This window comes from Drosophila obscura, unplaced genomic scaffold, assembly GCF_018151105.1.
Source record: "Drosophila obscura isolate BZ-5 IFL unplaced genomic scaffold, ASM1815110v1 contig_186, whole genome shotgun sequence".
Classification (NCBI taxonomy): Eukaryota; Metazoa; Arthropoda; class Insecta; order Diptera; family Drosophilidae; genus Drosophila; species Drosophila obscura.
Genome location: NW_024542774.1, coordinates 3,404,675 through 3,419,506, shown reverse-complemented (window position 1 = coordinate 3,419,506; position 14,832 = coordinate 3,404,675). Strand labels below are relative to the sequence as shown.

Here is a 14,832-nt window from a genome sequence, read left to right as displayed (position 1 = left end):
CGGAATGAGTTGATGAGGAGTTGGCTAACGGTAGGTATAACTTATGCATGTGTAAAAAAAAGCTGGAAAGATGGGAAGGTGGGAAAGTGAAGCTGCTGAGCGCACAATTTTCCATGCATGCGGTGACCCAGAAGATGTCACCGAATCGAAAACCCTCTGGGAACAGTACACCACAGAAGTCCTACAAGTTGATTAATATTTGGTGGTATGGAAACAAAATCCATTTGTAAACTGAACATTTTATGGCATGACGAATCTTCTAACAATGTGAGATATTCTTTTGCTTGGCTATTTGCTTTCTGTTTGAATGAAAAGAGATTTTTTGTTTTAAATTTATACATACATACATATGTATGTATGTATTTACTTATTTATAAATATTTATTTTTTTATGTATTTCTATTACTGCTTTTAGTATGCATCATAATATGCATATCCCTCCTAATCATATTCGAAATCTCAAGGGAATAGTATTCTCAATACTTCATCGTATTCTTCGTCTAATGTTAGCCATCAACCTGACTTATGTCCTGGAATTAATTAGGCGTTCTCTGTGTGGCATATAAAAGGATACTTCCATGTCGGTTACATTATGGTTGTGTGTGTGTATCTGTGTGATGCCATCTAAAATGCTAAGACCAGCAAAAGATTTTGAGAACCGAATTTTCCCAAAAGCTTCACAAATAACGTCGACGTCGACCGACCGCGTGGTACCGCTCAGTGTCCGTGTGGCGGGTGTGGTGTGAGGCAGTGTGTGTGTGTGTGGTGGGAGGGAGGCGGCGATAAAACCGCCAGCAGAGCAGAGCAAATGGGCAAAAGAATACAAGAAAAAGAAAAAGATGAAGTCTCGGGCGAAGAAGGCAAAGGCAAAGCGGCCGCTTAGCCAATCAGCGAGCGTCGGGGGCGGAGTCTCGCCCGAACTGGTTTGGCGGCGCTTTTTATGTTGATTTCGTGTTTTTCCTCTTTTTTTTTTTTTATTCTTTGGCGTTTTTCGTTTGCGTTTACACTTGCTCATCTCTCTTTGCTCTAATTTTTTCGATGGGTTATCTCGCTCTGGCACGAAGCGCGCCGTTCGGTCTTTGCGTTGGTGTGTGTGTGCATGATTGCATGACTGTGTGTGTGTATGAGTGAGAGAGCGACTGAGAGAGCGAACGTTGGCGAGAGCGAGAAGGGGAGAGTATGCGCATTGGGGAAATGAAAAACAAAACGCGGGATAATAATACGATAATATATATGTTTTTCCGACTCGAGCGATAATCTGAACCCATATCGGAATATAGCAGAATATTATTCATATAAATTATGAATCTGAATGTACTCCAATACCATGGTACATAGCCCAATGGGGTATATCTTCAAATGGGATACTTGGATCCTCCAGCACCTAATTATATCTGGCCGAAACTCCACCCTGCAGAGGGAGAGGGAAATAGGAATAGTCCAACGGACCCGTCCGGTCCTATGTACCATTTACTTGGAGCCTTCCAGGGACGCGGTTGGCTAAATCCTGGCGCCTGTCGGCTGTCGGCTGTCGCACATCTAATCACATGTAATGCGCGCGCATTATCTGCGCTCTTATCTCTGGCCTGCCATGGCTCCATGGGGGCCCGGGGGACTGGTTCCGTTCCGGGCTCCACTTCGTGCACGAGCCGAGAACGAAGGCTGTCGCCATTCACGGAGGTGCTAAATGCCGAGTGGGTGTTGCTACTGTCTGCCCCTTTTCTCCCACCCCCATTCGTCTACCCAGAAGCAGCCGATTTACTCTTTCATCCCGTCGAAGGCTGCGGAGAGCCGAACGTATTGCCGCTCTGCTCGCACCCACCTGCTTAGCTCACGCCCACGCCCACTCTACACAGTGTATCCCTCTCCCTATGTGTTGGTGCTTTTGCGTGTATGTGTGTGTGTGTATATATTATGTCTGTGTGTCTGTGTGTGTTTGTGCTTCGAGTAATTCCACCCGAATTTGCAGCAAATCCATCGCGTTTCGCCACAGCACAGCGCACAAAAAATAAAAGAAAACGCGCAGCCGAACGAGGCTTCTGCTGGAGTGGGAGGGGTGTGGCTGAGCTGAGGTGTGGATGGGATGGGGCAGCTTGGGGGGGTGGGCGAAGGCTGCGAGCGGCGACAAGTGCAATTCTGCGCCGGAACAGGTTTTACCCACTGTCCATGTGTGCGTGCTCTCCCTCTCTCGCCGCTCTCTTTGGCTTTTGGCTCTCCGAAAATGCTGCTCTCTGGCGTTTGTATTTCTGCGTGTGTGTGTGTTTTGTTTTGGTCACACACAAACGCACACCGGCAAGAGATTTTGTTTGAGCGAACGAAGGATAGAAGTTGGTAGTATTTCTACTACCTTTTGGATTCCCCCGATGCAACGATAAGTGTGCTGAAGCCAGCGCACAAAAGCCTGTACGGATCTGCTTTCAAAATAAAAATCATTCAACGAAATTTAATTCGAAGTACTTGATAATCCACAGACACTATCAACTACTGCTGCATATGATTTTGAACTATTCTATGCCAGTATTGACAGGGTTTCTGGGAACCTGACCTGACTGCGGGTAAAAAGAAAGATCTGGCTTAACTTATGTAATGTAATGCAAATGCCAAATGTACATAATCATATTACTGTAATGTCAAAACAAATTGCTAATGTTTTTCCATAAAAATAAGAACGAGTAGCAATAGCCAATCGCACACTTAAATAAATAATAATTAATTTTTCCATATGCTTGCAACGTCTTCATCTCCATCCGTTCAGGTATGTATGCTTACATACATATTCACATACGTATGGACGTATGACATATGACTAGAGCTAAAGCCAATCAGCCTGTTGCTTTGCCAACTATTTTCACAGTTCCGTACCACAATTCTGGCTACAATTTTCACAGAGCATTATTTGCCTTTCCACAATTTATTCATATATGTACATAAATCGAACCCAGGTCGGCTCTCTTTAAGCACTTTTGTTGTTCAGAACTTATAAATATTATTTGAGCTAATTTAAACATGTTGACTCGAGTTTTGCAAACAGAAGTCAACTCTTCAAATAAATAAATAAAATAAAATAAAACCAACTAAAAGAAGACGAAAGAATTCCAAAAGAATTCTCCAATTAGTGCCAAAACATTTTCTATCTTTGTTGCTTCCGGATTCTACTACTATTTCTCACACGAAATAAACCAGCGATACGCAGGCACACAGATACAACTGAGAGAGAGAGAGAGAGCGTGCGTTGCTTCCAGCCAAGAGCGTTTCGCCGCTCTCACCGTTGTGTCTGTGTGTGTGTCTGCTGTTCGTTCTGTTCGTTCGTGACTCACACACACGAGGGCGGCATTGAAATGGGGGTGAGAACGAACTTGATGGGGAGCCGAAGGCAGCCGGCGCCGCTGCCAACTGCAAATGCGAAAGAATGCCGTCAGTTGCCCGCCAACTTGAGCTGTGAGAGGACGCGCCGCTCAGACACAAAGATACAATACAACGAAACACAGATACGCCTTGCGAGTCGATGGTCGATCGGCCAGGGATTGAGTGCCATTAGCCTGTTAGCCAATCAACTGCCCACAGACCGAACCCAAACAGAATTGGAGAGAGGGACAGAGAGAGAGAGAGCGAGAGGGAAGAGAACCCAGTACCGAATCGATCTGCATACGGGGATCCCCAACTTACTCGAGAACTGTTATCGCTTCGCGGGAGCCGGCATTTGACACGCTGCCTATCCTGACCTGAGTGTAGGACCCTGATTTCGGCTCAGTTCCCGATTTTATGGCTACGGCTATGGCGTGCCCGTGCCGCCTGCACTAATGATGTCGCGTCGAGAGTCACTGCAACAGCAGCAACAACAGCAACAGCAACAACAACCAGAACCACAGCCAACAAGAACTGCATCAGTGGAAGCCGCGCAGCCTTGTGGTGGAAGTCGTCATCGAATCCGTTCCAGCAAAGTTGCAAGTTCGAGGCGCGCGTTTACCTGACCCTCCCGTATTTCAAAGTGTGTGTGTGTCCCGCGTGTGTGTGTGCCTGTGTCTAATTTGCCTCTCCGCCAACGTCAACGCCAACGCCACCGTCACCGTCACCCCGCTAGAGAAATCTCCGGGCAGTAATCGAATTTGGAATCGGGCCCTACCTTAGCTCCTTATCGCGCTTCAATTTACAATTTACAATTACAATCAAGCACTAACGAATTGCAATAAAATCAGAGTTCCCCCATTCGAGCCATTCAAATTTGAATCAATTAATGCCAAAGCGAGCCGGCTGCATCTGGCCATAAAAGAGAGAAAAGAAAGCCCCCACGAGCCAATCAGAACTTTGAACCGCCCGCACGATGGACTTCCAGAGCGCCATGGAGACTTTTGCCGAGGCCTGGGTGGCCGCCAATGCCGGACAGCAGGTGAGTTCCAGATCTGATCGCTGCGAAATTACGCACAGATTACGCAGATTACGATGCAATCTAGAATAGATTTCATCATCGTCATCTTCTTGGCATTGCCGTCGGCACTTCACGCCTATTAGAGGCACTTAGTCAGCCATGGAGTGGCCTCCACCCCCGACTGCCCTGGGAAGGTGTACCGTTCCGTTGCGTCCCGTCCCGTTCCGTTTCGGGCTGAATCAGTTCAAAGCAAACATATGGCCAAATGACTATGGCCAAGTGATAACGGCAGTATAATTTGTGTAGATATGCGCTCGTTTTGCTATTTATGCAGATTAAGATAATCCTTATCGGCTGAGATTTTCGAGATCGGTGCTGCTTATCGCGACACGCAACACGCAACACTTTCGCCTCACCCTACCCTCGCTCTTCTTGGCTAACTCCATTTATTTATCTTTTCCGTACTGTTGGGGGTCTGCTCTGCGCTGCGCTGTTCTGTTCTGTTTTGGTTTGTTTGTCGACTAATTGCATTGTAAAGCCGATCCCCGAACCGAACCGAACTGCTGCTCCTCTGGCTCCCAGCCCAGGCCCAACTCCGAATGTGGGTTGAATTCTCGGGGGGCTTTTGCCAGGCAGATAAGATAATCCCGACGGTAACTTTGACAAATGCTGGTAATTTCGGCATAAGGCGATGACGCCGCAATACCAAACTTAGATATCGATGGGGATAAGGTCCGGTATGGGATGGGTATGGCATGGGGATATGTAGCCACAATATAGAGCATTACGTGTGTATGTACATACATATATGTATGTAGTTGAACTCTTTGGGCTGTGCCATCGCGTCATCGCCGAGCGAGGCACTTCGCTTTTATCGTGGCTCGGGCCTCGAACCTCGAGCGCCCCCGTCACCCGTTCGCGCTGTCGGTGATATCGCAATTAATCCAAATAAGTGCGATAAAATTGATTATGAACATGCTGGCGTGATTAGTCCAACCCACCCTCGGTGCAGGGGCAGTGGGGGTGGGGGGATCACTCGTACACATGTCACACAGACACACTCACCAGATATCTGGGTAGCTGGGTGCTCGTGTGTCTGTATGGTATGTCCGGACTCCGTTTATTAGCAGACATAATTGATTATGTTGTGTGAGTGTAATTATTATATTTATCTGACTCTGCCTTGGTCTCAGCCCCAGCCCCTGCCCCAGCCCCGCCCCACCCCACTCAGCCCAGCCAAACCGTTGTCCAACCCGTTGATATCGCCACAAAATCGGTTGAAAACAGGCTGACTAATCCATGAATTTATGCTCTTTATTTCTATTTGATTTCCAAATGAGATTTCCCCCCCTCAATGTTGTATATTAAACAAATCCCAATCATCAAAGTGATCCAGAAGAGGGCGCAGGCGGGGACGGACCTATCGTCATTGTCTTGTTGCCCGAATCATGCCACAAGAATTATTGTACTGCCCAAATCGAAGAGCTTTCAAAAACAAACAGCACAAAGCCACAGTCATTCATATATGGGGCCGTGGTGCCGTGGGGCCGTATACCCTAGCCAAAACGGAATACGCGGCCTCTAATCAGAACTCTGCCCCTTGCCACAGGAGGATAAAGATTAAACATAAATGTAGCCTCGGTTCGCCTTCGAAAAAGCACATTCGGCGGAACCAGGGGGTTTGACTCTACATTCAACGTGCGTATATTACTCCCTCAGGGGTGATCGTTGATTAAATGGCATTCAGTGGGAAAAGCCCGTATTTATTTCAAGAGAGAGGAACTAAACTTGCCGCAATCGTGTTGGTGCAGTGAGCAATATCTTTTATGCTCTAAGACTAGAGATTTAGTTTGAAATCCATTGAATATATGCTTAGGGCATTCGCGTCTTCGGCTCCACTTCGATTCGTTTCATCTTTTGCTTGGCTGGTTCTTATTTTTGACAGTTTTATGTGTCGACGCATATGCTTAGTGAATGGGATTAAGATAAGAAGCCGTAAGTTGGTCGTCCTCCTCCTCCTCCTCTTCCTCCGGACGGGCCAGATAGTAAACCAGTATGGCCAGAATGGGTATAAATAAATGGAAATGGCAATTCTTTCGTAAACTATAACAAATCATTTTCAATAACAAATCCGCCAGAGTGTATGTGTATGTGTTTGTGTGTGCCTGTGGGTGTGTGTATGTGTGTGTCACATTTGGTGATTTCTTTTGCTTTGCAAACTAATTATAAAGCATTTAGTTTTATTGTTGTGATAATTTTTGTGGGTTTTTTTTGTTTTTTTTTTTGGAAAATATCGAATACGTCTACGAATAGATAATGCCCCGTGCGGTTAGATCACCCTCACCTCACCCCGCTGCTGCTTCTTCTGCCAGCCAGATAGGACGTCTTATAAATTATAAATGGTTCGACTTTGTCTAATCTGTGAGTGTGTTGGAAGGTTGAAGCGGTGCAGCGGTGAGGGTGAGTCCGGGGGCCAGTCAGATAATGGAATATTTATTAATTGAAATCTTCTTTGGTTGGTTGTGCTTCCTGCTCAATGGGCCCGATCATCTAATAGTCATTTCCTCTACACACCCCCCTTCCCATTCATCCATCCATCCATCCATCCATCCCAGCCATTCATCTGTCTCCAGGCAAGACTAATGATAATCGGGTTTAATCTGGCCGTGCAACGAATTCGGATTCCCAATCAGCCCGAAAGCCAATGCATTCTACTCTTACTCCCCGCACTCCTGCGGGGCTCTCTTCCCACGTTTTCGGTTTCGTTGGTTTCGTTAAATTCCGGTAGTCAAATGTCCATTAAATGCTGCTCATAAATGTCCAAACTGTTTGTCATCTTTGTTGTTGCTGGGGCACGGGCATGGGCACGCCTTCTGTTGGTTGGCTTTCTTTCCATCTTCTTCTCCTCCTCCTACTCCGCCTTCTGCTGCCTTTCTTCCTCATTCAGTGTCATCTCTCTCGCCGCCCATTGTCCTCTGTCTTCATTGGGGTCTAGCACCTTTTCCCAACTCATTCTGTTGGGGCATTCCGTATTTATCAGGGCTTAAGCATGTTCCCCAGCCATTTGTCTCCCTCTCTCGCTCTCTCCCTCTCTCCCCATGCGACGTTGATCTCTTTGGCTTTTCTTCTTCTTGATTGTAACACATTTTTAGCATTTCATTCTACGCTTTCTCAACTCATCTCTTCCCCCCACTCACCGAGCCCTGACCATTCGACTTTTTACCGCCCGATTATGCGCCTTCGCGGAGTTAACATACAAGCGATATACATATAAATATATATAAATATATATACATATAAGTGGGTTTATTAATTATTCAAAGCCGATTGGATTATAATAATTTATAATGATTATTACCATAAGAAGCTGAAGCTGACGCTGAAGCTGGACCTGGCCCCCGATTCCGATTCCGCTTCCAATTCCAATTTCAATTCCAATTCCTACACCGATTTGGATACCGATTCGCATTCAGATGCTGCGTCAGCTGCTTCTGTCGCGGATTCTGAGCTCCAATCAAACTGAGAGCTTCGCCGGAACGGGAAATGGGCGTATGAGAAGCATTCAGATATCAGACAACGAAAACGCTTTAAGTTAATTACAAGTTGTCAGGCTGTCCTCGGTCTGGTTGGAACTTCTCAATTTCTTCATTACTTTTTGGCACTTGCAACGGGCCTTAAATCAATTCTCTCCTTTTCCGTGTTCGGTTTTCGGTTCGTGTTCATGTATTTTTTTGGGTTTTCTATTCCGCTTTCAAAGGTGCCGCTCTTCGGCTCTCCTGCTCCCCGAGATAATCAACAAAACGTGTTCGACTTGTTGAGGTTTTCTTTCTGCACTTATCATAAAACACCTTTCGGGTTCTCTTGTTGATGTACTATAGTTGCTGTTGTTGTTGTTGTTGTTGTTCCCTGGCTAATGACACCTTGATAAAACGATTTGTAAGACATTGCGATAAAAGCGGTTCAGGCTTTGTAGCTTAAGGCGAGCCAAGCGCAGAGCTGATAAAAATAAAAAAAAAAACAGTACCAGTACAGCACGAAATAGCCGAAACGGAAAACTTCAGAGCGATAATAACCAGTTTGGGAATTGAACTTGTGGTGGGGAGAAAAGGGAATCTAGACTCCGAAAGTCCCCTTCCTGTCCCAAAATATTTGTTTGGCAATTTATCATTCAGCTTAATCGGCATGCACAGACCCTGACAAAACACGGAAAAACCATCGAATAGTCAACAATTTACGCATCTCGGAGAGCACCTCCCAGCGCTGCCGCCCCCATTGTCACCTTTCTCATTCTTAATTAGTGGATTTAGCTTGTTCCATATAGACACACTGGACGAGTTTGGGTCCCCTCCGCAACTATTTATATAGATGGGGGCGGGCAGGCAGGCAAATCCCGATTCACATAAATTTCCGAATGTTTTGAGAATTATGACAAGTGGAAATGAAATGAATATCTTGCGAGATATATGATACAGACAGACAGACTGTATTTATGCCATATGTATGTATGTATGTATGTATATATAGATGTGAGTTTTTGGTTGCTTATAAACTTTGGTTCTGATTGCCGCACCGATCACGATGACATTGTGGGGCTTACACGAAGATATTTTTGGTGTTGAAGATTTATTATTTATCACTAATACGCCCCGTTGAAAATCATAAGCTGCAGAAGCAGAAACAGAAACAGCAGCAAAGACCCAATAGCCAAGAGCCAACAGGCAACAGGCAACGATTTCTACAAGTCACAGCCGCAATCGGCTCAGACAAGCCCCAGCATACATATTTTTCTTTCAAGCCGAGTCAGTCGAGTCAGCCGAGCCAACAAAATGTCGGTAACCTCGTCTTATTTAAAGTATTAACTGCTAACTAATGTGCGACACATTATAAAAGAGACCCACAGCGGCAGGCAGAGCAGGAGAGGGAGACGACGAGGAAGAGAGGGAGCATATCAATATCGCTGGCAAGCCAAACAGGTGATCGCCATCACGGCACAGTGAGTAAGCGGCGATCAGGCCGGGCATCGACAAAAGGGATTATATTTCCTAAGCAGGCCCAACAAAATGTGACCAGAGCTGGAGCTGTAGCTGTAGCTGTAGCAGTAGCTGGAGGCGGAGGTGGAGCTGGAGAAGCGTCTGGAAGCGTACTTAATGCGGCGATCGTTGCTCACTGCTCGCCCGACGATCGCTGAGCTGCTTAACTAAATCCGGCTTAAGATCCAACACACGAAATTAATGTCGCTGGAAACACACAGCAAAAGTCACACATTAACAGCGAACGACGACGACGACGACGCCGATCACGTTGCTCTGATGCGATGCCCAGGAAGTGGCGATCACCCAGCAGCGATCTCTCTCTGTCTCTTTCTGCTGCTAATGGGGAGAGGAAATGCTCAGCACTTCTTGTCCGTCTCTGTCTGTGTGTGTGTGTGTGGACATCTTACAGAGGATTAGTTTGAATTTGCAGCAGAAAGCGGAATACGGGAAAATAAGCTACTTGCACATGCTCCCCTCTCAGCCGGTCAGCTACTCTGCTACTCAGCCACTCGGCCACTCCCCGCCCCTGTCAATAACTAAATTGATTCAAATTACCGACGATTTATTGGCGATCGACAGTCCACCGCTTTGGCTACTGTGAATCAACTAATCCACTTATCTGTCCCGTCACCAGCCCTCTCTTTCAGACACGTTCTTTCTACTCCAACTCTCTCTCTCTCTCTCTGACATCGCACCACTGGACTGGCAGCATGAGGCTTCACTTATGGGTATATTCATAATTTTAATCAGAACCGTAAACGGGGCCACAATTAAGTCGCCAGCAAGACGATAAATCGATCATTAACCAATTTTAATCTATATAATGGGTGACCAGCCGCCTTTTATCCAAATCTAATCAATCGCCGACCCCCATCATCATACCTACCTACTCCATGGACATGCATACATACGTACGTACACATGTACGTACGTATATCTTTTTATCAGAAATGTTTCAACATGACTGCCCTGTACTGGACTGGACAGGACAGACTGGACAGACTGACAAGCCCAAAGAATTACTATCCATTTAGGTGGCCAAGTATATCAAATGCCCCGACACTGTCGGCGGGTTAATCTAATCGCACGGGTCTCTGGGAATTATGCGCCAGTTTCGGTCTCGGTTTCGGTTTCGATTTGACCGGCTCCGAAGATAACCAACGTCAGGTCCAAGATCGAAAATGTGTACCGTTGTTCGTGTGACAGAAATCGAGCCACGACATTCGATAAATTTCCAGTGCTATCTTAATGAAGCGCCCCCACCGATTCGTGGAGTGGGACCACAGAAATTGATTGATTAGACACACAATTAACACAATTATATCTGATTAGAGTTTCGATTCTGATTCCTACCCATATTTCGGTAAGATTTGGGTAGAACTTCGTATGGGGGCTGGGTAAATATATAAATCTAACCCAGAGATTTGTGCGGCCTGGCAAAGTGTTGACCCAATGCCAAATGGCGTGGCTCATCACCGACATTCGTGGGGTTGCGTGCTTGACAATAACCCTACACCAGTACTAGCACTGCAAAAAGGCAAATCAATTCCTGTACAAATTGAAATCATTACCAGGTGACCCTCGCTCTCACTCCCCTGCTCCGGCTACCTTGCCTGGGTCAGCGTCATCGGTTGCATGTCAGACTACGATAGCCGCTTATCGGTGTCATCGTATTTTGTTCTGCAACTTGGCTTGGCTAAACTTTGCGTGTTAGCTAAACCTAATCCCATGCAGCCCAAAACTGTGTAGGGGCATGGATGGGGGGTGCTAACGGTTTAGTTTTTGCACGCCATGGGGGCGGTAATGTGATGTGAATGTCGACTAATCTGCATGTGGAGCAAGCGCTGGAAGCAATCACAGAAAACACTAATTGGAAAGAGTCGGGAGTTGAGTAGAGAACCATTCCCCCCGGCAGGAAGTTGTCAGCGGCTAACAGTCATTCCCGCAGTCATTCAATCATTCATTCATTCATTCGAATGCCTGAATTCAGTCGCCTAACCCAAAGGGAAGAGACTCGTACAGATCATGGAAATACGCTTATGTCGGATTATCCCATAATTTATGTTTGCTGTTCCCTGCCCAGACAATGGATTTGCCTTACCAGCACGCACACCTATACATCTAATTGCCAAGATCATTACACACATATGAGAGAGAGAGATAGGGGAGAGAGAGAGAGAGAGAGAGAGAGAGAGAGAGAGATCGAGTGAAAAGGAGGCTAATGACAATGAGAGAAGAGGAAGCGCTCACGGCAGGGAACAGCCAGGGAACAGGCAGGGAACAGGGGCAGATGACAAAACAGAAATTGTGTCATTCGATTGCGCAGGATCGGAAGGCGCAAGAAGAATGATGAAGAAGTAGGAAGATACTTGGTTGAGGGGGGATAGAGGCAGGCAGGCAGGCAGGCAGGCAGGCAGGCAGGCAGGCAGCAACCGGAAGCGTAATCGAGCTAAACGAACGCCGTCGGGGAAGTGATCAAATGTGCGTGTGTTTTTGTGTGGGTTAACCCATTGTGCCAAGGAAGAAAACAGAAACAAATGAGCGGGAAGCGCTAAGGAAAAACGCGATGAGGAAACTCACCCAGAGACGGACCCAGCGTCAGAGTCAGGGCCAGGGCCAAAAAGAGTAAAAAAAAAACAACAACCTTTCTGGGCCTGGCCAAATGGCCAAAAGGCCAGCAGGAACGAGGGGAGAACTGGCACTGGGAAAAAAAAAACGGCTAGAAGAGACAGAGACAACCACCAATGCAATGGTCCCCCCCACGTGCAATTAATAAAACACGTGAAGGGAGAGGGGAACTGCTAGAGAGAGAGATAGTCGGATATGGCCAGAGAGATAGAGGGAGATACGCGTACTCGTGTATGGAGTAGATCCCTGTAGCTATGGCAATGCAAACAGGTGAGGGTGACACTCCACTGAGGGCGATGGTGATGGCGGTCCTAGACCAGTCAGCAGGTCTACATCGAGTTCGGAACAGCTGAAATGCTGATGAGAGATGCAAAAGATATGTATCTATGGGAGGACTGTTTACGGCAGAGAGCTAACTGCTAACTAAAACCGAATAAATTGAGGATCTGAAGATAGGAATGTACTCGGCCCCGTACATAAAGTAATTCTGAAGATCTTTGAAGTTGAACAGATGGCTAGGATAGTTTACACCCGCTTACCACCGTCAGCAATTGGGAGTATTGGCTCGGTTCGGTTCGTTTCGGTTCTCTGAAACGATTCGCACCCCTTTCTTTCTTCTTCTGCTCACTTAATTTCCCTGAAACACTCAAATGGCTTTCCTTTCCATTCCTTCCAAGCATTTCCTGTTCGTGTGCTGATTTTTGGGCTGGTTTCTGCTTAAAAATAAAGACATATTCCGATGTTTAGAGCAGAAACCGATTACGAGTGTCGCCAAAAAAAATATGTGTTCTCCGTGTGGCAAATATATTTGGAGAAATATGCGCAGTGGCAGGGGCAGGGGCAGGGGCAAACAGTCGTAAAGTGGCGAGCATTAGCATGGGGGGTGTGGGGTGGGCTGTGGACTGTGGACTGTGCGCTGGGCTGGTGCGGGCGTTGAGGCGTGGTCGGTCCTCGAGAGCAAAGCCCATAAACTTACATAGTTGGGCCTGTTTAAAATGCGCTTAATAGTTGCAACATGTGTCGCGGAGAGACAATTAGGCAATAAAATTAATTCACACCAAGAAAAGCATTAAATGCCAACGCCAGACACGGTGCAGCAAGGTGCCATTTTCCACTTGCCACTTTCCACTTGCCGCCTGCCACTTGCTACTTGCTACATGCTACATGCCATGTGGAGTTGCCACTCGGCCTGGCCATGCAACATATTCGCACGCATAACTTGGAAATTGCAACTCCAAGCTGGCTCTCCCTCTCCCACTCCACCGCCCAGCACATTTGGCGCGTGTTCACTGACAGTGCCCCATCGCCATAGCCATCATCCCCATCCCCATGCCCGCCCGCCCTCTCTCTCTCTCTATCTCTCTCTTTAATTGTCGTTTTTACGTATGTTCTATGAATCGGAGTTGGGTGGGCACACGGATGGGGACACTGCCACTGGCATTTGTCTACAAATAATTAAGCCAATCAAACGGAACAAAAGTGTTGGCCTCGCCTGAAAACTGTCAGCAAACGCATAAAACCATTATTCGCAATTGCCAGAGAACCGCAAAAACCAGCGGGGAAATCCTCTTCCCATGCGCCCTTTCAGTTCCAGAGGCGAGGCTGTGCGTTAACGAGTTCAGGAAGTTTGACGCCAGCCGCGAAAAACAAAAAAAGATGCAACGAATGCGACAGAATGGGTGGCTAGCTCTAGCTCCACTCTGCTTTCCATCTACTGTCCTTTGGCGAGACCCGTAACAGTAACGGTAACCGATTAACAGGACCATTCATCCATTGGTCACAACATCTGAACGGGGGCTGCAGCTTCGATGGGGGGGCCGAGGCCACGAGGCACGTGCTGGATGTGAGGGCCACAATACAGTTGGCACACGTCAACAAAGACTTCCTGTCATACCTCGGGTTTCACTTTCAGCAGGGGCAAGCATGCCTGCAAGAAGTAGGCCAGGCCAGGCCAGGCCAGCACAGGACAAGACAGGACTGCTGTCCTCCTGCTGTTTCCAGCTTGAATGAGGGTGCTGCGAGGCCGTACACATCCGATGTGTATGCTCTGATATGATAATCTCGAAATCGAGAGCTCGCACCTCATTTGTGGCACAGAAGCAGCAGCAGCAGCACCAGCAGCACCACCAGCAGCCGCACCGAAGAGCTCTTGGTCTTGGGCATTGGGCTTGGGCTTGGGCCCTTCCCCCCATTGTATGCCAGAGTGCTTCCTGTCGCTCGGGCAATAAAAACGGGAATACTTCGTCTCGTACTTCCAAGGTGAACCTTGGCATGTGTGTGTCTCTGGCACTGTCTCTGGCTCTGTCTCTGTGTCTGCCCCTGTCTAATCGCTCCTTCCCCGTCAGCAAAAGAGGGGCTGTACGTCATTTGGTCTCTTATCATTAACGACTTTTATTTTATTTTTTTCCTTATTTCTTTCTGTTTTTATTCTCTTGTCTTTTACTTGCGATCTGTCTGGTACCCGCCTCATGCTCTTCTGGCTGGCTCCTTCTGCCCCCTTATTTGTACCATGGGCCAAAAGTGAAAACAATGCAATGGCACAAGGGGGGTGGGGCGGGGGCGGTGGTTGAGTGACCTATCACAACTAGAGCAAACATTTTAATTGGTCTCCCATTTGGGCTGGGAGTGCACAGATGAGATCCATGTCCTTTGTGCCAGGTACATCCCTGATCTAATCAGGATTCATTAAGGCTAACGGTAAAAGCTCACTGGCTCTCTCTCTCTCTCTCCAGCCCGTGCTCTCTCTCTCCCTCTGTTCCCTGTCACTTTTGCTCTTCCATTAGACCTTTGAAGTTTTCGCCGTGT

At 47.2% G+C, this 14,832-nt stretch overlaps 1 protein-coding gene across 1 annotated transcript in view; it reads left to right on the top strand.

The window, feature by feature from the left end:
- Nucleotides 1-3,430: 3,430 nt before the first annotated feature.
- Nucleotides 3,431-14,832, top strand: part of LOC111071001 — a 47,452-nt gene continuing 36,050 nt past the window's right edge. Inside the window, exon 1 of the mRNA XM_022362076.2 lies at nt 3,431-4,387. Within this exon, the coding sequence (XP_022217768.2) occupies nt 4,322-4,387 (66 nt within the window). The 5' untranslated portion in view covers nt 3,431-4,321. The remainder of the gene's footprint in view (nt 4,388-14,832) is intronic.